Source organism: Dermacentor albipictus, chromosome 8, assembly GCF_038994185.2.
Source record: "Dermacentor albipictus isolate Rhodes 1998 colony chromosome 8, USDA_Dalb.pri_finalv2, whole genome shotgun sequence".
Lineage (NCBI taxonomy): Eukaryota > Metazoa > Arthropoda > Arachnida > Ixodida > Ixodidae > Dermacentor > Dermacentor albipictus.
Genome location: NC_091828.1, coordinates 124,369,221 through 124,390,492, shown reverse-complemented (window position 1 = coordinate 124,390,492; position 21,272 = coordinate 124,369,221). Strand labels below are relative to the sequence as shown.

Sequence of the window (21,272 nt, the reverse complement as noted above, 5' to 3'; positions counted from 1 at the left end):
AGGCAAAACAATAGTTTTCCAATTAGCTTGATCCACAATTAACCTTCTTTATTTGCTTAAAGAACTGAACACCAAATAATTGATAATGGTGATGAAACATATCTTGTGTTGGTTCGAAACAGCTACGCTTGCATTAGAAGCATGGCTCTCGTACCGTAAATATCACTGCACCATATCTTCAAGAACAGCTTCAGCACGCTCCTGTTAAAAAAAGTAATAATAATAAGACGGCTAAATATGCGGAGCAGGGTCGTGTCTAATTGTTTACACCAGGTGACGCAGTAACACAGGGTCGGAGAAATGTCAAGGATCTGTTCCTTTCTTAACCGCAGCATTTTTCTGTTAGTTACGTAAGAGCCACTGAACTCTGTAATGCTGTCGCGAGATTCCTCTAGCGTGAGATGAATTCAAATCTCCCGCGTCGGCAACAGCACGACCATGCAACACCAGCACGCTTATGCGTGAATCGTAACGCTATTTATGTTTGTGTTTAAAAATGTTAAATTTGTAGAGTAACTATTTATACCGTGATTTTATTTTTAAATTATCTTTTTAACGTAATTATAATCTGGCAGTTACTGTCACCTAGCGGTCAGGTTACAAACTGGCCCACTGTGATGTCTTCGTGCGCTTGATGCGGCAGGGCTGCCAGATTTTACAGGCCGCTCCACTTCCTCGTCAGTGTGTGTATATGTTTGTGCGTGCAGAAAAATACGACAAGTTTGTTCGGTCTTGTCAAGTTTTAGAAGCGCCGACACAATGCCCGCCGAAGTCGAAAAAGCGCCGGGGGACCAGGCCAGTGAAACCAAGCCCACAGAGGAGCCTCCCAAGACCGTACTGACCCTCGAAAGTATCCTTGAACGCCGGCTTTCCCGACGTGACGGACGTCGAACCAGGGAAACCTCAACGTGGCATGGAATTAGCTGCTTAAATCTGGAGATTGCGTGCCAGCGATAACGTTAGATTGGTGCTCTCCCATCACCGTCTTTTCGCGAGCTCGCTGGGTGGAGGTAGTTTAGAAACCGAGCTCTGAAACTTGCACGTCGAACGGCGCGTGCTTTCGCCGGGCTGTACCGGCCATATGTTACCGCTGTGATAAATTATCCGGCTTGAATGCAGTTTCGGATAAAGGGCATCACCTGCCGGTGCCTTCGCTATACCACCCCAGAACGCCGCCAATTCGCCGCCTGCACAGTTTTCGGTCGCACACTCTGGCATCCGCAGACGTGCAAATGGATCGATTGTGTTATATGTCGCTTCTGAAAACAAGCCACAACGCGATAAATTTGCACTTGGAGGTTTTCACAGCTTTACTTAAAACCTTTTTTTCTTTTACTCCAGATATAATTCCGCGACTACACCTTTCGCAATAACTGGCATGCAAATATAGAGCCACCGTCGATAGCGTGTTCTCAGAATTATTTGCCAGAGGTTTCACCTTGTAGCAATCGCACTTACTTTACGCCGACAGCAAGTATGCACTGACCGTTGGCACCGTGTCAGCCACTTTTTTTCTTGACTTGCGCTCACAAGCTCATTTTACGATGGCGAAGCATGTGTCAAACCTGCCTCGTGAACGAACCTCATGATAATAGCTCTTCCCGTACAGCTTTCGTCTGTCAACAGCGACTTCTGCAGTTTCTGGTGTCCGTGAGGTTACAGGGACAGCAGACGCTGCATGTCAGATTGTCGCACTGTTACTGTAGTGCCAAAACTGTTCATGCAATATGTATATTTAAAAAAAAAAAAAGTTGTAACCATACTTTGTGCGCCTTGCTCCGCACAATAAGAAACTGCCCACTGACTTTGCCTGGTGCTCTTGTTTCATCGGAGACATACGTCACTCTTTCAACAGTGGAAGCAACTACCCTGGCTAGTGCTTGCTCTCCCATAAACACCATCTGGAAGCTACATATTGTGTAGTTCCAGCTTCACTCGCTATCTCTTAATGTCTCACATGCATGTACCTATATATATATATATATATATATATATATATATATATATATATATATATATGTATATATATATATGTATCTCCAAAACATGTGGTTCTTAGTACTGGGTCTTGCTGCAAAGTATTTAGCCGTATGGGGAACAGGACATCTCTTGTGTCAACACAATGTTTGCTGTTGCTATGCTGTTAGATGTTAGATGCTCCGTAGTGACGACTGGAGCAGTGAGAGAATAGACAAGTAGTATTGCCTTGAAAACTTGAAGAATGCAACTTTCCTTAGCCTTTGTTTCGCAGTCCTGCAGATAATAAAGGATGCTCAGCAGAAGCATGGGCTCAGGCATGGAGACTACCAGCGTTACAGGTACTACACTCGTACTATGTTCTCTGTTGCCAAACCTGTCAACTAAGAAGCTTTCTGTGTAGTTTGTTGAGCACAGGGTGAACTGAAAGGAATGGGAACAAGGCCGGCAGAAATAATGGTGGAGCCTCTGTCTATCCCCACTGTTTTGACAAACTGACAACTCCTCTAGAAGACAACAGTAATTGGATATCACTGAGGGGGTTAACATGCAATCTAAGAAAAGTTAGCACCTTTGGAGCTTGTTTCCAAACAATAATCGTCATCCATGCTTTGTGTACCTTCTTTATGCAGCGCTGCATTCCTGGTATGTTGTGCACATATCAGCACAACATAGTGTTTCTTACAGGAATGTATAGTGAGTGCAGCGTTTTGCTGCAATCTTTGCTAACTGTTTATTTTTTTCGAAAAGTAAACACGTGCCTCTTATCAGATGCATGGAATCAAAGATGTACTTATTTGCAATCAAGCTGTGATTCCATTATCGTAACATCCATGCTGTAAACATGTATCTATAGAATACAAATCAACATCTATTAATGCCTTGTATAGTTACACTGATGGTACATTTATTACTCAGAAAAGTTCTCAAAATCCAGTGTTACCAACTCAAATAACCAGTGAACACGAGCATGTATGCTTTGGGCACTACCAAGCATCAGACTTGAACGGATATTTTTGTGTCAGGTGGGGCCCGACGCCATGACCACAAAGAGTTCAATCTCTACACACTGTCATGGGTCACAGAACCTGCCTAGACTGCCACATCTGTTACACAAATTATTGGTTGGTTGCCTTGACCTTTTTGCATCCATATCTTTATTCTGTTGCTTGCCTTATTGTTCCTTGCACCAGTACTATACTGTTGGCATGAAGTTACATGGACATTAATTCATCCAATTTTGTCGCTTCACTAAGTCACTTATCTTTTGCTTTTTCTACAGTTCTATTGCAGTAATGCTTTTTTTTTATCGACCAGCTGATTTTGCCACACTGGTTTATCTGTCAGGTCAGCATTTATTGTGGCTATCGTGAAAGTGTATGTAGATATATATACATATATATAAATAAATGTTACAGGAGCATTGTGTCGGTGTAATGTTAGGATGCACCACACAGCATATCCCTGATGCTGCCACCTATTTACAGTTTACGTCTCTCAGATTAGCGTTCACAATGAAACGACTGAACTCTCAGCACAGTTCAATCCCCACTGGCCTAGCTCAGTGGCTACTGCATTCTGCTGGTAAGCGCGAGGTCGCAGGTTCGATTCTTGGACGCGTTCTGATGGAGGTGCAGTGTAAAAACGCTTGTGTACCATGCTTCAAATGCACGATTCAGAACCCCAAGTAGTCAAAACTAATTGTTTGCACCCCACCGCAGCATTTCTCATAAACCTATTGTTGTATGGCAATGTTAAACCCTTGAATCAATCAATCAGCACAGTTCAATTGCTTTTCTTCAGGGGCTACTGCAGCAGGCGTCTTCGTCGTCTGCGCAAGTCGCTGCACTTCCTGCAGGGCAACAAGCACCGGTACCAGGGACGTGAGGTGACGGATGAGCTCCTTGGGGGCGGTGACGCCCGGTACCTGCTCATGATCGTCGTCCAGTGTGAGCGGGCATGGGCGCATGCCATGCAGCTGCGTCAGGAGGCCAACACAGAGCCACGCAAGCGGTTCCACCTGTTCGGCCGTCTGCGCAAGGCTGTCAAGCATGCACAGGTGAGCACAGGCTTGACGATGGGCAGTCGCTTGGCACGGCCACATTGTAAACCATCATATCAGCGTACAAAACTCACGCATCATCCTCTACTAGTATTACGGTGTTAGCGAGTGCCTTACGTTTCTGTTACATCCTTATTTTGGAAGCTTTTGAACCAGTTTTGTGTTAAACAAACTTCACGGATAGTCCCAATAAGTAACAAGCCAATAGAGTTTGTAATTAGTTTAGCAATAATTGTTATAGCGAGGCACCGAACTCATTCTATAAAGATTACTTAAGATATTCAAGTGGTCAAGACATGCTCTTTCGAGCAACGTACCCTCATCGCTATGCACTATAACGAGAGAGAAAGAGAGGGGAGGAAGGAAAGGCAGGGAGATTAACCAGACTGAGTCCAGTTTGCTACCCTATACGTGGGGCGGGTGATGGGGGAGTGTAAGAGACAGAGAGAAAACATGAGTCTATGTCGTACTTTCAAACTAAAATTAGATGCAGTGTGCTAGCAGACAGGGCAAGAAAATAGGAAGGTTCCTTAATATAGCATCAAGAAAAGAGCGATATCGACATGCTGTGACAAAGACAGCAATTTCTGTCGCTAACCAGGTTAAATGGACAAAAGATTAAGTATTAGCATTTCAGAACTCTTATGATTTCTTGATTACAAATGTTGTATGCCTCTATATTTTTTTTTACTTTGGAGAAAATAAAAAGAAGTGTTTTAGGACATTAGCCCTTTGCTTTTCACCTCACTTTGTCAATAACCAGAGCTAATGCCTTTCGTCACAATATCTAACCAGATAAATATTTGTTTAAACCTAAAGTATGTTTCTGTAACACTCAGAGGATTTATGCTTGGCTTCACCAATGATGCATAGAAGTGACAGCAACCAAACTCCGTGAACGCCAGTACAACCGCATTTAAAGAACTGCCACAATTTCCGAGTCATTTTCCTATCGCATGTGTTTTCAAATGCAGGCCTTGGAAGCGCTGTGTACAGCATCGACACGATGTGATGCTCGTTGCAAGCTGGAAGCACAGGCCTACTGCGCTTATTTGGAGGGAACCCTGCACACCGAACTGCAGCAGTGGAAGGTGAGAGTTCCACACACCTGTTAGTGTTCACACTAACTGTTTGACAATTAGCGTTAACACTGTGTGTTCATTACACAAGCTTAACATGCAGTGTGATGCTCTCAGATGATATACAGCCATCGGCACCTGTAATCCTGGGATTTAAACCTAGACACTAAGTGTAGTGCGAAGTTTCTCCCATGTTCCAGTGCTTCGTGTAGTAAAGCTTGTAAGAAGGGGAGCATAGTTCTGTTTACTGTAGTACATAGGCTGCCAAATTTAATTACAATAGTCAAACTACTCACTAAAAGCAGTTGGTCAGGGGCTCTATGTAAACATGCTCTGAAAACAGTGAAGCTTTCCTGGGCAATATAATGTCCAGCCTCACTGTGCTTTAAATCCTATCTATAGCTCTTTTCCAACTACAAAGCAAGAATATGGAGTTGAATGCTAAATATGCCAACAGGCAAACCTCTCCGGTGTGCATTAAAACAATATCCGCCTTTAATTTAAAATGCAAGTCTTTCAGCACAGAAGACGCAGTTCTAGATTTGCCAGCAGTACTGACTTTAACTTTGCTTTCAGTTTTTTTTAAATAAAATTTAGGGCTGTTTACCACTCCGTTCTGTAGCATCCTCATGGACCTTGAAGGTATCCAAATAAAATGAACAAAATTCACAAAAAAGCAGAATGCCCATTTTGCTTGAGTGATGGCCAAGCAGAATGGGAACCAGTTTCTCCCGGCATGCTTGTTGTTTTGTTGATGCTAGCTGCACCCAACTGATAACTCTGCACTGGGCTTGCCTGAAGCACAAAATCTGCACTACTATGCAAGAGTTGAGTGCATCACTTTTGAGTTGACAAAGCTGCGAAAATACTGTGCTTGCACTTCATTTCCTTGTCTTGAGGTAAGGCCCTGAAACACTTTTTTTATAAAACCTGAATCGTGTGCTGGAGTGATTGCACTGTTTTTCCAAGCAGTGTGCCGTGTTCCTGAAAACATTTGTTAGAAGGACCAATAATGAACAGAGATGCAACAGGTGCATTATCTACTTGCTCTGTTCCCCCTTCAACTCATAAATTCCTCTTAGCTGAAGTGGTGCCATAGGCAGAAAAGAAATCAGATGGATGCCATGTTCATGCAGGAATCAGGATAAAATGAAGCTTTCCTTGATGTTTGTGCAAATGTAAAGCAACTGTTACACGTACGTAGCATTAGTGATGGAAATATTTGTACAAGACAGCACATATAGAATGTAATTTCATGCAAACATGATATACCAATGATGCAGATGAAGAGCAATGTTTATTTGAATGTAGCGCAACCATGTAGACGTTAGTACTCGGTTCCCATTTTGCTCGCTTTGCTCTTTCTCTACGCTCGGCTGCTTCTGTTGCCTTCTTTAACTTATCTGTGGCAAACTTGCCCAGTGACGAAAATTGTCTGCTTGGCAAGACAGCAACAGCCAGCACCCACAAATGTGGTGGGCTGGAGAAGAGGCAAAGAAAGCTTTGCATTAAAAATGCACCAGCCTCGAAAGCCGGGGGAGAGAACAAGTGATCTACTGTGCAAGATTGTGGGCTGCCTGCTGCATGGTGTGTAATACTAATATGTTTCACTTGCATCTTCATGGCAGCATTGTCTACAGACCTGGAATTTTTGTTTTCTTACCATATTCCAAAAAGTGTTTCAGCGCTTCTTTAGGGCATCGTTTGTCACTGCAACTGCCTTTTATGGTGCGTGCGATGTGAGCAATAGGTATCGTGAACTTTGTTCCGGCTCTGTTCTGCAGGAAGCCATGGAGAGCTTCAGCAAGGCACAGACCATCTACGAGAAGTTGGCCCAGGCTCTCGGAGAGATTCCGCGCGCCCTCTACCAGCAGCGGGTGGACGAGCTGAGCCCAAGCCTGCGCTACTGTGCGTACAACATCGGTGATGAGACGGCGATCTCGGACCTGAAGCGCATGAGGCTTCAGGGGAACGTTAACATGGGCAACGAGCTGGATGTAAGTATAGTTGCCTTCGTTGGCTTGGCCCATAAACAAGCAGTAGGCATACCGTGGAACTCCAATTACAGTATAACCTCGGTCGTACTTGTCGGAAAAACAAAAGTGATAACAAATGTACTGACCGGGAATACGTACAATCCAATGTCACTGAAAAATTTGGCAGACTCAACTGTAGTTAAAATCAACCTGATGCCTAGCGTTGCGTGAATCGTTGCCACGTGAGACGCCGACGTGTGGCGAACTGGCGGAGCCCGAGCGGCCCGAGATGTGCATTATCGTTTTTGCGGATTCGACATGGTTATGTTTGTGCTCCTCGAATTCAGTCTAGGTCAGCAGCTGCTTGGGTGGGGTATTTCAGCAAGCAGTTTTGGTGCGCCCACTTGGCAAGAACCATTGCTGCACAAGACACTGACGCAGGGTAGCCCCCAAGGTGCCCAAGACATGCATGGTGTTTAGCCTATTGTGTAGTGTTTTTAAGACAGTGACGGGAAACTGAAACGAAATCAAGCCGGTGGGCGACGCCGGAGTGCAGTGCTGCCAGAGCAAAACATGATGGTCACTTTGCAGTGCCTGCAGCATGGAACGGCGGCACGTTTGGATTATCACCAATTAAAAGCATGCAGTACGGTTCCAACGGCAGTACGCCACACGCGTTGTGAAACAGATAGGGAAAATACTTATCTCAGTAGGGTTGGCAGCGATAACAGTGAATGTGACATGCAGTGACGCATGAGATTTGCTGGTACCAGAAGAGGAAACAGTACCTGCCGGCATTTTCACATGACATGGGCGAACGAGCACTGTGGGGAAGCTGCCATGGCGGCTGCCTGTACTCCTCTCCATCGCGCATGCCTTACGTCTTTTCTTGTTCACATGGGTTCTAGCGACCGGAAAACATATCATGCGATCACTGTTTGGCTACGTACTGAACACTTGTGCGAAAAGATGGTGTTTTCCACAAACACATTAATCGGTAAAAATTAAGCATGATTCTTTGTGTTCTCGATTTTCAAACGCTGGTGCCAGGGTATTGTATGAAGCGGAATCGTTATGTTGAAAGGGATTTCACTGCGATCTCTGTCCTGAAAGGTCTAATCGCCCGTGTGACTAACCTCTTTAGAGAGGCGCAAACTGAGGAGTATAAAATGTGAAAAGATGTGAAACAACGTGCTGTAATGTAGTCGTCATGCTTGAACTGACAAACCAACATGCACTTTTCCGCAGCACCTGATCGAGCAGGCACGTGAGAAGCAAGCAAGTAGCCTGTCGGAGGTGACATGGCTGGGCCGCACGGTGCCTGTGCGACACGAGAAGGTGCGTCTGTTCCTGTTGGCTGCACAGGAGGCGCCCCGCGAGCTGGCGCAGGCACCCGACATAGAGGCCAAGATTGCCGTGCACGAGCGGCTGCTCTTTGACTGCAAGGATGCACTGCAGGTAATGTGGCGTTCCAGTGCTTCATCATGTTGTTATATCATGCATACATTGTTTTTGGCTATTGCTGTGTGTGAGCTTTGAATGTTGCTTGATTTTCTGTGTGCAAGCTTGCCCATTAATAAAGCACTGGCGTCACTACAACATGACAATATTGTACCTGCGTCTCATTTATACATGTGGTTGCTATCATTGATGAGCTTTTATTCATTGTGAGTTATCATTTTTTCTATTTAGTTCCTGAATCAGAGATAACCTAACGTTAAATACATGTACAGTCGAACCTCAACATAGCAAACACAGATATAACAGATCATTGGGTCTGGCAAATTCAATCTAAAATATGCTGTCTCACCGATATCAGCGTGCATGCTTCTAACAAATATCAGATATATTGAAAGTAATTTTGTGCCAGATGAGGCCTTGTTATGAGAAGGTTTTTACTGCACCAGGTTCACAGATGGAATTCTCAGTTTTTGATTGTTGGCGGATGTGAAAACATCAGTGCACTGAGATTTCAGAGCATGTTCAAGAACATTAAATGGACAAAGTAATCTGGAGACCTTCCACGACCTGACTTTCGTTTTTACTCGCGTTAGCTAGCGTATGCTCCTATTCATTCCCACATCCACTCACACCTTTCGTTATGTGCAAATGCTCTGTGAAATGAATGTGAAGCAAGCATAAGTCAGTATACTCGTGAGTATGCATACCTATGATATACCGTATTTACACGATTGTAAGTCGACTCGAATGTAAGTCGACCCCCCCATATCGCGTGACCGAAAAAAAAAAATAATAAGAGTGCATACCCGAAGGCGCATTCGATAACGAAAATTTATTAGTAGCTGACATGGTCACTGGACTACTCGTCTTCACTAGTGCTGCCATCGTCATCGTTGCTGTGGTCCCACAGCGCGTCGTGGTCCAGCGAAATTTCAAATTTGGCAAACATCTTGCAGAACAGCAGCCCACGCCAAATGCACCTAACCACATGCAGCCGTCAGGGAGGCTCTTCTGACAGGTCCGGCTGGCGTAATTTCGCAGTCTTCTGCCACCAGCCACTCGTTGTACTCACGGCGGAGCAGAACCTTAAAATTAAGGCGAAGGTCCGGGCTTTTTTCATGACCACGTCGCACTTCACTGGCAGGGACCGATCACGCATTTCAGCGACGTACGCTGCGAGCTTAGCATAAAGCTCCGGAAAGCGTCCAGACTTCGGCACGTGGGAAATTTCTCACTTGCCGTCACAGGTGAAAATTTCGCTTCGCTGCAGTCGCCACTCTCGCACCACCCGTTAACATCGAAATTGCGGCCCGCTGCGCAGTGATTTGTTTCTTCGGCGTAAAGGATGGCAGCCCTCTTGAACGCTGCTGTGAACAAGTCCCGAACGATTAGTGGGCCTGGAGCACTCATGACTACTGGGGAAGCATAGAAGTAGCACGTAGCCGGCAGTTAAGTGGAACGCATCTAGCCTTTAAACAGAAAAAAGAAACCCGCAAGCGCTGTCTGCTCTTCCATGAACTACCGATGCTCCCCGCAAGCGCCGCCGTTCTGAGGGTGCCGCCGCAAATGGGAACAGCGGCGCATCCATCAACTATCGACACCCCCTCACCCATCATTGTTGCATGCACTGTAAAACTCTCAAAAATGTTGAAAAACCCTTCCGAAAAGCGAACAAACACGCGGGATAGCGAAAAGATACGGGTAGGGCCATAGAGGAAACATAAAATTGTAACTACATTGTAGCTCCCGTTGGTATCGTTTTTTTTGGCGGCGCCATGTTTTGGTTTCGATTGTAAGTCGACCTCCCAACTTCAGACTTTCAAATTTAAAAAAAGGGGTCGACTTACAATCGTGTAAATACGGTAGGTACAATAGCTGCCACTGGTCGCGTCAACGTGCACTGCATTGTGTCCCGAACGTAAGCACATGATCTCCCTGCTTCGACTGACCAGCTCCTGCGTGAAGACTTGCGTGCCGAAGGAGGCGGCGGTCTTCAGGGCAAGGGCCCGGTGTCTGCACTGCAGCTGCTGCACTCGTACCTAATGTACCTGCGCCAGCGCACCACGGTCGAGCGCAACCTGCTGCTCATACGCCAGCTGGCAGAGAACGAGTCGGGCCCCAAGAAGCCCCAGGACCTCGTCCGGCCGTATGAGATCATCGTCCAGGTTAGTCTGCGGGACCATGTACAAAGGACATTCACAACAGAGGGCTGATAGTGAGTTGGACAGTTTGCCTTGCTTGTAGTACACGGCTAACTTAAAGTGTTTGAGAAGTGTACGGCCATGTAATATGAAAACTAGTCACACTTAATGGAAGTAGTAGGTAAGTTGCCTCAGTCCCCTGCAGTAGACAATACAAAACATCATCCATTTCTCCAACCTCTTCTTCCTCTGTTCGGTGTACTCTGCAGTCCTTTCACAGAGTCACCATCCACTGCCCCGGGAATCACGAGAGTCTCAACTGTGCTTTGACCATTTGCGTGACAGTTCTATTTGCATAATTTCTGATTGCTGTCTGCATTTCCCAATTAGTTTCTTTGAGTGAATGTTTGAACTTGACACAAAATTTAATGCAGATTTGCTAGTGTGCTCCTGTGTGATGAATGCTGCAGTTACACAGTACTCATTGTTATAGAGGTGTTAACAGGCACTTTGGTGACTGGTTTCATAAGTCACGCTGTTGTTTTACTGCACTTGTGTTTTATTTTACATTAACTATTGCACTTGCCTTTTCATTTACACCTACCCTCATTGTGCAAGGCTGTGCTAACACCATCACCATGCAGACTTTTCTCATGACGCAGTACATAGAACGTTGAAACATCTCAACGAAAAAAAGAAAAGACAAAAAAAAAAGGTGTTAAGTAGCATCCACTATTCTGAGAATATATTTACAATGTTTTTTGCCTCCAAAGGTATGAATTAAGAGACAGTGTTAACTGAGAACATGGCAGCATCAACCGACTGATTTCGTAACACATCGCATCATAACAATAACTGCCACTCATTGCTTAACTGTGCCCTCCTTCTCCACTGTTGTCGCAGTGCTTGGGTGAGATGCTGCAGCTGCCGGGCGTGGAAGAGGGCTCAGACTTTGCCGAGCAGGTCCAGGCTGAGCTGCTGCTGTACAAGGCGCACCGGGTCCGTCACATTGGGCAGGCACTGGCTGCGGCAGGCCGCTACCCAGAGGCAATGGCGCTGTACCGGCGCGGTCGCGACTATGTCCAGCAAGCCCTCGCCGTCTCATCTCATCTGAGCAAGGCAAGACCATGCAAATGCTTGCAATTTGTGCACGCATGACTATAAGGCTCGGGCTTCTTGGTAAGACACGTCGTACTCACGAAATCATACAATGAAAAACACATCATATGAAAAAACAGGCAATGTCAGCAGAAATGTTCAGCTGACATATTTTTTTTATATATATGTGATTGTGACTAACAAGAAGCTCAAGCCCCTCAGATCCACTTATTCTTCTCGCTTAAGGAATCACAGACGTAGAAAAGGACAAACAAGCAAAACACTTGTGTGTTTGTCCTTCACCATGCCCTCTCTTTGTGTACACCAGGAGTGTAAATCCACAAAGCTTTTGAAGATAGAACACGGAGAAGGACAAACACACAGAAGCACTTTGCGCATTTATCCTTTTCTGTGTCTGTGTTTTATTTCGTGCACGTTTTGCAAGTTTTTCAAGAGCATGAAATCGCAAGCTTTTGATGCTGTAGCATTCAGTAGCTGGAGATTAAGATAAGTAGATGATGACGTTGTGTAGATGAGCTTGTGCACACAGGTACGAACTTTCTTTTCAATCTTGTGACAATGAGAGGAAGCGGATTTTGTGTGTTCAAACTACTATTCTCGATAGAACACAATGCCAGTCCAGTCAGCCTGAAGCAGTTGTATGTGCTTGACATTAATAGACTCTTTGCAACTGCATCATTCCTAATGTACACATATAGTAACAGATGTGTGTTTGACAAAGAAAGTGAGAATGTTCATGCATGGTTTCAGAGGTCTTGCCTGCTTATTGGTTGGAACATGTTTAAGCTATCACATGCGGCATTTTATTGCCACTTGTTTACCTCTAGCTTTCACTTCACTTTCAAGCTTTCACAGCAACGTACTCATTGTGGAAAAAAGAGAAGGTTCAACTATCATTAGTGGAAGGCTGCTGCAATAATTTCAATTCAAGAAGAGTAGGATACCGTGATCATGGAAGCTGTACCGTGATAATGTTGATAGCGTAACAACCACGTCTTATCTCTTGTGCAGGAGGCAGTGGCTTCGCTGAAGGAGCTAGACGGCATCCTAGAGGGCCAGGTGTACTCAGTGCATGCTCAAAGCATTCTCGGATCAGAGGCTGAATCACCCACACCTGAGGACAATAAGGAGGTTCAGGTGAGTAGTAGGGTGTGCTGCACTCAACTGTGATGTCTCTATACAGTTAAGTGCCTCTACAACAAACGCCTTTACATCGAAATGACCTGTGTAACGAAGGTATCGCTCGTTCTGTCCCGGTTTTGTTGTGAGTGGTGCAATGCGTGGTCTTTATAACGAAGTGACCTGAATAGCAAATGATGCCTGAGGCTCCGAGCACATTGTTATAAAGGCATTCAACTGTATATCAAGAGGAGATGGAGGTTTTATTGAAGGAAAGGCAGAGAGGTCAGCTTGAGCTAGAGTGCTGTGTATAGTCGACCTCCACTAATTTGACCTTGACGGGACTGATGAAACTGATGGAATTATCTGGTGGTTCGAATTAGACAAGAAGCAGAGAAAATGCCAGAACACACTGCTGATTCATTTGATATTTCCCCCATTTTAACATGCCCCCGAATGAAACGCGCTCCCATTGTCTATTGTACAAAGTAGAACACCAGCGTAGCGATGACGTCAAAGCTTCGAAGCAAAATAGAAACCTAACGCTTACCCGACCTTTTAGCAATAAATATGGACAAGGGTCTAATACATGTTGCACAATGGCAACCGCTTTCCTAAGTCAGCTTCGCCGCACTATTCTTATTAAGCTTTGCCGCAGTATATTGGTGCTGTGCGGTAAAGCGTACTAACGGTAGAAGGAGGTTTTGTTATTGTGTCCCATTGTGCCGCGCAAGCAATTTCCGGCCCAGTTTTCATAAGAGAAAAAATGGCACATATTAGAATCTGGTAAATACTGCAATCAGACATTGTGAGCTGCGGTTATTGCTTGGAATTCGCTGAAAATAAGTTTTCGACAGGAGATGACGCGTCTTCAATGCATTCACCGTCCCCTAAACTCTGCCGAGACAGGCGCTGCCACTAAAGGCGTCACTATTCGGGTCACCATGGAGTTCAGGCATGTCTGTGCTTACTGGTCAAGTTCGAATTGTCCAGCAATGGCCAACCTTAGGATTGAAATAACAAAAGTTTGGGCTCATAGAAATGCATGGGTGTAGGCTGGGACCTTCAGCTTAGATCGATCTAACCGAAAAACCGAATTAACCGGGGTAAATTAATGGAAGTCTACTTTATATATCACGCTTTGTATGGTAAGGCACAAATTTGAAGTGATGACGTAGTCCAGTGGAATATTCTATCCGTAAAAGTAAAACGGGCAGCTAATTTAAAGAGATTGAAACTGTATTTTCATGATCTCCTCCCCTCCATTTGATGTTACATTCACCGCATGCTTTTTCTGGTGCATTCCATTTACATGTAGATGTGCAGTATTAGCTTTTGCTTGTTGTACATCCTGCATTGCGAAGATTTTTTCTACTGTATTTCTCTAGCTTGTCTGATGTAAAGGTACCTGCTTAGTCTCAGCATATGTATCTATGCCACCTGTATTTTGCACTGCTTCCTGTAGGGAATTTTATTTTAGATATCAACTAGCCTTAAGATAGGGATCCAAGTGCATTTTAACATGTTTTATTTGTATGCAAGAAAGAAACTTCAATTCTCATCTTGCTTCACCTATTTTTCCATTTTTCAGTGAATGTACTTTTGTGCACTCTTGGAGTCTTGTAAGATTTAGTGTGTTGTTTTCAACAATCTCTTGCAAAATTTGTGTCAGTTAACAAAATGCTAGCTACAATATTAGAAATGCATTTACTTCTGTATAAAGGAACCACCCCTAGACGGCAGCATTTTGAACAGGAATGTTACAACTTGGCATATAAAAATTTGATAAGGAACTGTTTGTGTAATTTAATGTTGCTTGACAGACCACTCTTTGTGGGAAATTAGTCTTTTCCTGGTTTCGGTTTCACAGCGAGAGCTGTATGTGACTTACCTTCCATAGTTTTTTCGGCGTCCGGCAACAGAAACGGACTTTGCGATTTCTAACAAACCCGTACGGGTGCAGATCATTGCCTCAGAGCTCACTTCAAGACTGCACCTTGGAATGCTTATGCTCTTGTGCTGCCAGTGCATTTTCTGTGCACAATTCAAAGGATGTGTAGTATTAACATGGTGGCATTTAGGATTGCTGAAATGCATGGCAATCAGAACCAGTGTACCTAAATGTTCTTTACTGTACTCTCCTGCTTGCTTTTCAGTTACTGGTAGACCGTCTGGACACTTACCTCGAGGACAAGACTCTGACATCCTCAAAGCCCAACATTGCTGCCTTTCCACCACCGTTTGAGCCCATTCCATGCAAACCGCTGTTCTTTGACCTCGCTCTCAACCACATCGAGTTCCCATCGCTTGACGACGTTGTCGACACAAAGAAGGGCCAAGGCTTGACAGGCTTTGTCAAGGGATGGCTGGGCGGATGGAAGAAGTAGCCTCTGGTGTTTGTTTAAGTACACAGTGTGCTTCATCTCTCGTTCTCAGAGTTTCACTTTGTTTGAAAGCACTGTGCCTGAATAAAATGACAGCCACCGTTCACTTGTATTTACTTACTGCTGCTTCTGCAGGTGTGCTAACTCGTTTTGGACATGATCTGCATAAAAGGACACTAGGAAGTTGCAGTCACTGACGAATGTCAAAATGAAAAAAGATGCAGGGCACTATAAATGGTAACATCCAGCTCTATAGCTGGAGTTGTTTCCTTTTGCTTACGCATTTGATTAAGGGGGTACGAGGCAGTTGAAAAAACCTTTATTTTTTGAACAATTGGAATAATATTTGCACAGTTAATGTATTTTCACCAGATGATCTTAAAAATGAAATGGTTTTCTTCTATAAATTTTTCGTATGACTTCCAAAACAGGATGTTCTTTGTGTAGGGCCTAATTAGCTAATTTACACCAATATGCCCAGCAATGTACAGCACACGGAATGGATTGTGAATGTTCATAATGTGTCATGAGCTATAAATGGTTTTAGGCTGTATTGTATCGAAGTTGCAGGTTATCAAAATTAGTCATAACAAATGCTGAACTTGATATTTTTGTATTATCAAGGTGGGCATTTTGACAACGTATAACATTGGTCAGAAATGGCCTAAAACAATTTATAGCTTGCGACACACTGTGAACATTCAGAATCGATTCAGTGTGCTGTACGTTACTGTGCAAGTTGCCTTTAATTAGCTCGTTAGGCCCTAAACAAAGAGCATCGTCTTTTGGATATCATAAAAAAATATTTATCATAGGAAAGAAATAATTGCATTTCTGAAATCAGCTGGTTAAAATGCATGAACTGTGCGAATTTCATTAATATTGTTTAAGAAAATAAGGTAATTTAAAGTGCCTTGTCCACTCTTAAGCAAAGAGATGACTTAAGTGTTCTAGAGAAAATGTGGGAAGGGTGCATCTCGAACCCCACTGTTCTGTCCTTCCCTGTGTGTCATTAATTTATAACCGCTTTGATATCATGGAGTTTAAATTAGTCAACTTCTGGGGTTTTGAGGGCCAAAACCATGATATGATAATGCGATATACTGTAATTGGGGACTGAATTTTGACCACCCGACTTCTTTTTAACCTGCACTTAAATCTAAGCAAACAAGTGTTTTTCTAATCTAAGCAAACGAGCTGACCTCCACCAAAATGCAGCCATTATGGCCTGGATTGAACCCGCTACCTTGAGATGAGCAATGTCAACGTCATAGCCACTGGGCTACCACAGCTGGGAATTGCGTTTGCTATGCCATCACTGAGTAAAAATGTGGCGCCGTTGGCACATTTGTTTGAATGGCTAAAGGAGTATGTTCCCTAAATAACCATTCAAAAAGACAATCTGAAAAGTTTACTGTGACATGACTATCTGAGTGTTGTGCACACAGCATAGATGTGCTACACCAACCTGAAGGAGTGTGTTGGCAATGCTGAGAAGAGGAAAACAGCTGGAGAAAAGCAAAATAAGTGGAAGTATTGTAAAACAAAAAAGCACACCTTTTCCTCCATCAATTTACTTTAGAAAGGTAGCATTCATTCAACCAAGAAGACAGTAAAGTTGTGATAATTCTTGTATGCCTTGAAAGTACAAGTACAAAAAATATAGAATGGAATATACGAGGCAATCAAGCACAGTGGAGAGTTTAGGAGTCCATTACTCTGGTATATGCAATGGCGTTCGCGGATTACTGGTTTACCAGAGGCATAAGCACTTGTGGTTGGGTGTGCACCACCTGCTGGTACAGCTATTGCAGTAACCAAATATATTCTGCTTCTTGTATAACCTGCTTCTACAGTAGCCAAAACTCTGCTTCTTCTATAAATTTTCGCCAACATTGTAATCAGGAACACGCTGCCCTTTTAAATATGTTTTCAAGGAAAGTTTGTATTGGCTCACAAATTTCGGCGGCGTTGTTATCATGCAAAAAGACCCCAGTTGCTCCCATAGCAGAGCAGCTGCAATAAAGGGGGGTTTGAAGAGTGAACGGCTGCGCCGGAGCGTGAGTCATTAGCGAGGATTCCAGCTGCATAGGCGCGCGCTCACGCCACGTGCGCAACCAATCAGAGCAGTTTCGCTTCGACCGGGAGGGAAAGGGCAGGAAAGGGTTTCGCTCGCGCTGCGCCGGCTTCGTTTCCGTTCAGCCCATTCTCAGAAAAACGGATGGGACGGCGGCGGGTTCCCCCGAGGAACTGGGAATCTTCGACGAGCTGCGGCGAGAACTCCCCCGTGAAAGGGCTCGCCGTCAGCGTGCCGATCCAGCCGTTAGAGCCACCCGAGCCCAGGCAATCCGACAGCGACGAGAACCCTAGCTTAGAGAGCGGGAGGCCGAAGCAATCCGGCACCGTTACCTGTGGGTTACTGAACGGTGACGAAGCTCAGGTGCACGCAGGTCAAGCTTCGCTTACCCCTATTCTCCGGTAGGGGAAGGGTTATTTTTTTTTTCTACAATAAAACTTATAAGACATAAGAAAGTATACAGTAAATGTATATAAATCATGGTACATTTTACACGTAAATCATAATCCATTGTCATTATCGAAATTTTTTATCGGACTAAAACATGCCGTACTAGTGTGGTCTACAGTGTTTGATATTCCGCATTTTTTGAGCGACAGCCACCATCGCGAACGGTAAAATGGTGTACAAACATGCGTGCAAACAACTTCGCCATGCGACGCATGCAAGACTCCGGAGGGCCAAAAACCCGTTACGCGACTCTTCTGACGTTAGCAATTGGCATCTAAAATAAGTTGTTTTTGAATTATCTTTCCTAATTACAGCCTGAAAGCGGCGCGCCATTGTTGTCATGCTACGCAAAAGCTTGTTTTGCCGCCTCTTTTTGATGACAGCGAGCTGTCATCAAAAAGATTTTTTGAGACAAAAAGATGTCTCAAAAAGATGTTTTTTGAGAGAGCGAGCTGTTAGCACCAATTAAGAACGCGGTTTCGATTTCGTGTCTGATTGTAACCCAAGCAAGCAGTTTTTGGACTATGTTCTTGTAAAAGACGCGCGCGTTAGAATGGGGTAAATTTTGATAAATATCTGTAAAGCTGCTGCATCGCTTCGAAATAGGACCAAGACATGTCGAGAACTGTCGGTAGGAGTCTCGTCCGTACGCAACTGTTGATCAATCCTTTCTATACGGTTGACCTCACAATTGCGCCATGTTGCGCCTATGTAATAACCAGGCGCATTGCTCGCTCTCATGATTTGCATGTTGACGGGCGTTTCTCTCGGCGTGCGTTGCCCCTGTTGCGCTCGTGATTTGAGATGTTACAAGAATGCCAATGAGTTACGTGGCCGTCAGCTGTGCTCGAATACGTACTTGAACACGAACAATGTCTATGCAGTACACAACGCCGAGCAGAGAATGGCCAAACACGTACTACACCTTTCCCGTCCCAGCTTTCAGAGCGAAAGCGTATGTGAACCGCGGCGCCGCAGACATGTACAACACGGACCAGCCAACGTGCACAAAGCCTGTAAACTGCAGTTGTCGAAACTGCACAAGCTACATTTATGGGGCTTCAGGCCCCCTTCCCTGAAATTTTTTCGGGCTGTCATGCACTGCCGAATAAAACAACCCCCGGCGCCGGAAATCGTTCCGGATTTTGTCTAGAATGTCTATTTCACGCTCGAAAAGACATTTCAGCGCGAACATTGCGAACACGGGCAGAATTTCACGGCAACGCCCATGCACCGGGAGCCACATGGCTCAAGGAGCTCCATCCGAGCACAAAGTTTCAAGGATGTTTTTGATGGCTAGCGGGCATGTCGCGGTATCTCGCGGAGGCCGCGGAATATACGGAGCGCATGGATTTCAATTCCGAAACATTGTGGGTATAAAGCTCTCATCAATTTTTGATGCAAAAGGTGCATTGATATTTCCAAAGTCGTGCGTTAGATTTTCAATTCCGGATCTTTGTGGGTTTAATGTTCTTATAAGCATTTGACGCCAAAGGTGCACTGACTTTTCTAAACTCGTACATAGGACTATACAATGAGACAAGCCAAATCAACACACTATCGGACAAGTTGACAAAGCACGCAGCGAGGTCCGATGAGACGAAGCGTTGTGGTGGTTCATTCGTGCCGTTATGCCACAGAAAAGACTATCACATGTTTTTTTCCTACGCCAAGGCATCGATGTCATGACACTAAAGGCACCAAAGGTAACTACGTTCTTATTTATTTTTCTACTTTGACTTTTATTCGCAAGGACACATTGAGCGTCTCCAGTTTTCTTGTTCTCGCTACCCGCGGACTGCCAGAGCCAGCCAAAGCGCATGCGTTTTTCTCGTGTTGCCCAGACCACCGCGCGGCGTACTTCGGTGCGCGTTCGTTGTTCTCTGGCCGAGTTGATTTTCGCCTGGCAGAACTAGTTCTGGACACTTTCCAGCTAGCAGACGAGAAAAAGAAACAATGGTCGCTCACCGGCATCAATATGGGGACTCGGCGGATTGCAAAGCGTTCGCTTGAGCGCGACCACTCAGGAAAGTCTTGTGTCGCCGGTGTAGGATACTGAGCAGTATGCGTATTCTTCTCTGTGGGCCAACCGTCTCACGTTTTCTTCGATATTCCTTCGGTAGCCACATTATAGGTGCCAAAAGTAGGCGTTCGATTGTGGCCAACATGCTTTCCTTTGCGCTTTTTTTCCCCTTTCGGTGCCCTCGCTCCATAAAAGAAAAGAAGACATTGTTGCGGCGCAGCGAATTACCGCATGTTGAGTCAACGATCTTGTTACTTTTCCTTTTGCGAAAAGTAATGGCCCACGGGACGTTCAGTTGCCAGATACTCTTATCATATTATTGCGATAGCAATTGTATGGACACTCCAGGCGCATTCCTGCCGTCGCCCTCATTATCCGTGTAAAGTCCTATACGATAACATCGTGACTGCGCGCCGCAAGCTGTATGTGCAAACGAAAGCGTGAGGGGGTGGAGGTCACACATAGCATAGGTGAGCATTGCGATGGTGGCTCAGTCTTGTGTGCGCAAGGTACAAAAGAGGGGAGGAAGCCCGCCGCCTTCCGTCGCGCGCGCTACATCAATGGAAGTGGAGGGAAGGGGGGGGGGGGATTCTGTGATCTGTGAATGCGCAACATATTTATTTGCCTTGTTTGACACATTATATACAGTGACTTTTTCTTAGATACGTAGATTCATTGGAGACTTATACGTATATTTCGATATTTTGTTGCGAGGTATTGTGTATACGTGCAGTAAACTTTGTTTCCAGTTACACTTTTTTTGCGTTTTGTCAAGGTGTATCTTCACATTTGTATATTCCATTGTATCTTCGCATTTCTAATGCATGAGGGCGAGTGAAATGAAAGTAAGCCAGCCCATCCCGTCCAATAATTGTTTGGTTCACTACCTGCGAGGCATACGCGAAGCACACTGGCATCTCTCATTTACAAAAGTGACACGCGGGTGTGAGGATAAATGTTCCTTGATGCTCTGATGGTTGCGTGACATAATGGACGCTCCAAAAGTTGTACAGTGTGGTGTCGTGAGGTTTTTGACAGCTGAAGGTGTTTCCCAAAAAGAAATTAGTCGCCGTATGGCTGCCGTGTATACGTTGAACATTTAATTTCATTGGCCACTGTGAAGCGTTGGAGCAAACAGTTTAAAAAAGGACGTGAAAGTTGCAAAGACAATCCAAGACCGGGCCAAAGCCACCGTGCAATCACCCCCAACAGAATTGCAAAGGTTGATGAGCTGATTAGACAAGAACGGTGGCTAAGTATTGATGAACTGGCAGAGCGTGTGAGCTTCAGTCACGGTTCGGTTCACACCATAATTCATGAATATCTCGGTCATCGGCTCTTGTGTACGCAATGGATGCCCAAGATGTTGAACCACCGCCAGAAGACGGAGAAGTTTGGCGTTGC

At 44.8% G+C, this 21,272-nt stretch overlaps 1 protein-coding gene across 1 annotated transcript; it reads left to right on the top strand.

Moving 5' to 3' along the window:
- The first annotated feature begins 612 nt into the window (after positions 1 to 612).
- Positions 613 to 15,424, top strand: Srp68 (signal recognition particle 68). Its single transcript, XM_065451955.2, has 10 exons — positions 613 to 850; positions 2,252 to 2,318; positions 3,781 to 4,036; positions 5,014 to 5,130; positions 6,903 to 7,115; positions 8,343 to 8,552; positions 10,508 to 10,720; positions 11,600 to 11,815; positions 12,827 to 12,952; positions 15,091 to 15,424. The coding sequence occupies exons 1-10, from the start codon at positions 760 to 762 to the stop codon at positions 15,319 to 15,321; spliced, it is 1,740 nt and encodes a 579-aa protein (XP_065308027.2). The 5' UTR covers positions 613 to 759; the 3' UTR covers positions 15,322 to 15,424.
- Positions 15,425 to 21,272: the final 5,848 nt, after the last annotated feature.

What these genes read in the sequence shown, in the direction of transcription:
- Srp68 (XM_065451955.2), top strand. Translation starts at nt 760, where the DNA reads ATGCCCGCCGAAGTCGAAAAAGCGCCGGGGGACCAGGCCAGTGAAACC. An exon ending in TCTCATCTCATCTGAGCAAG is followed by an intron (nt 11,816 to 12,826) that starts GCAAGACCATGC and finishes TCTCTTGTGCAG; the next exon opens with GAGGCAGTGGCTTCGCTGAA. An exon ending in AGGACAATAAGGAGGTTCAG is followed by an intron (nt 12,953 to 15,090) that starts GTGAGTAGTAGG and finishes CTTGCTTTTCAG; the next exon opens with TTACTGGTAGACCGTCTGGA.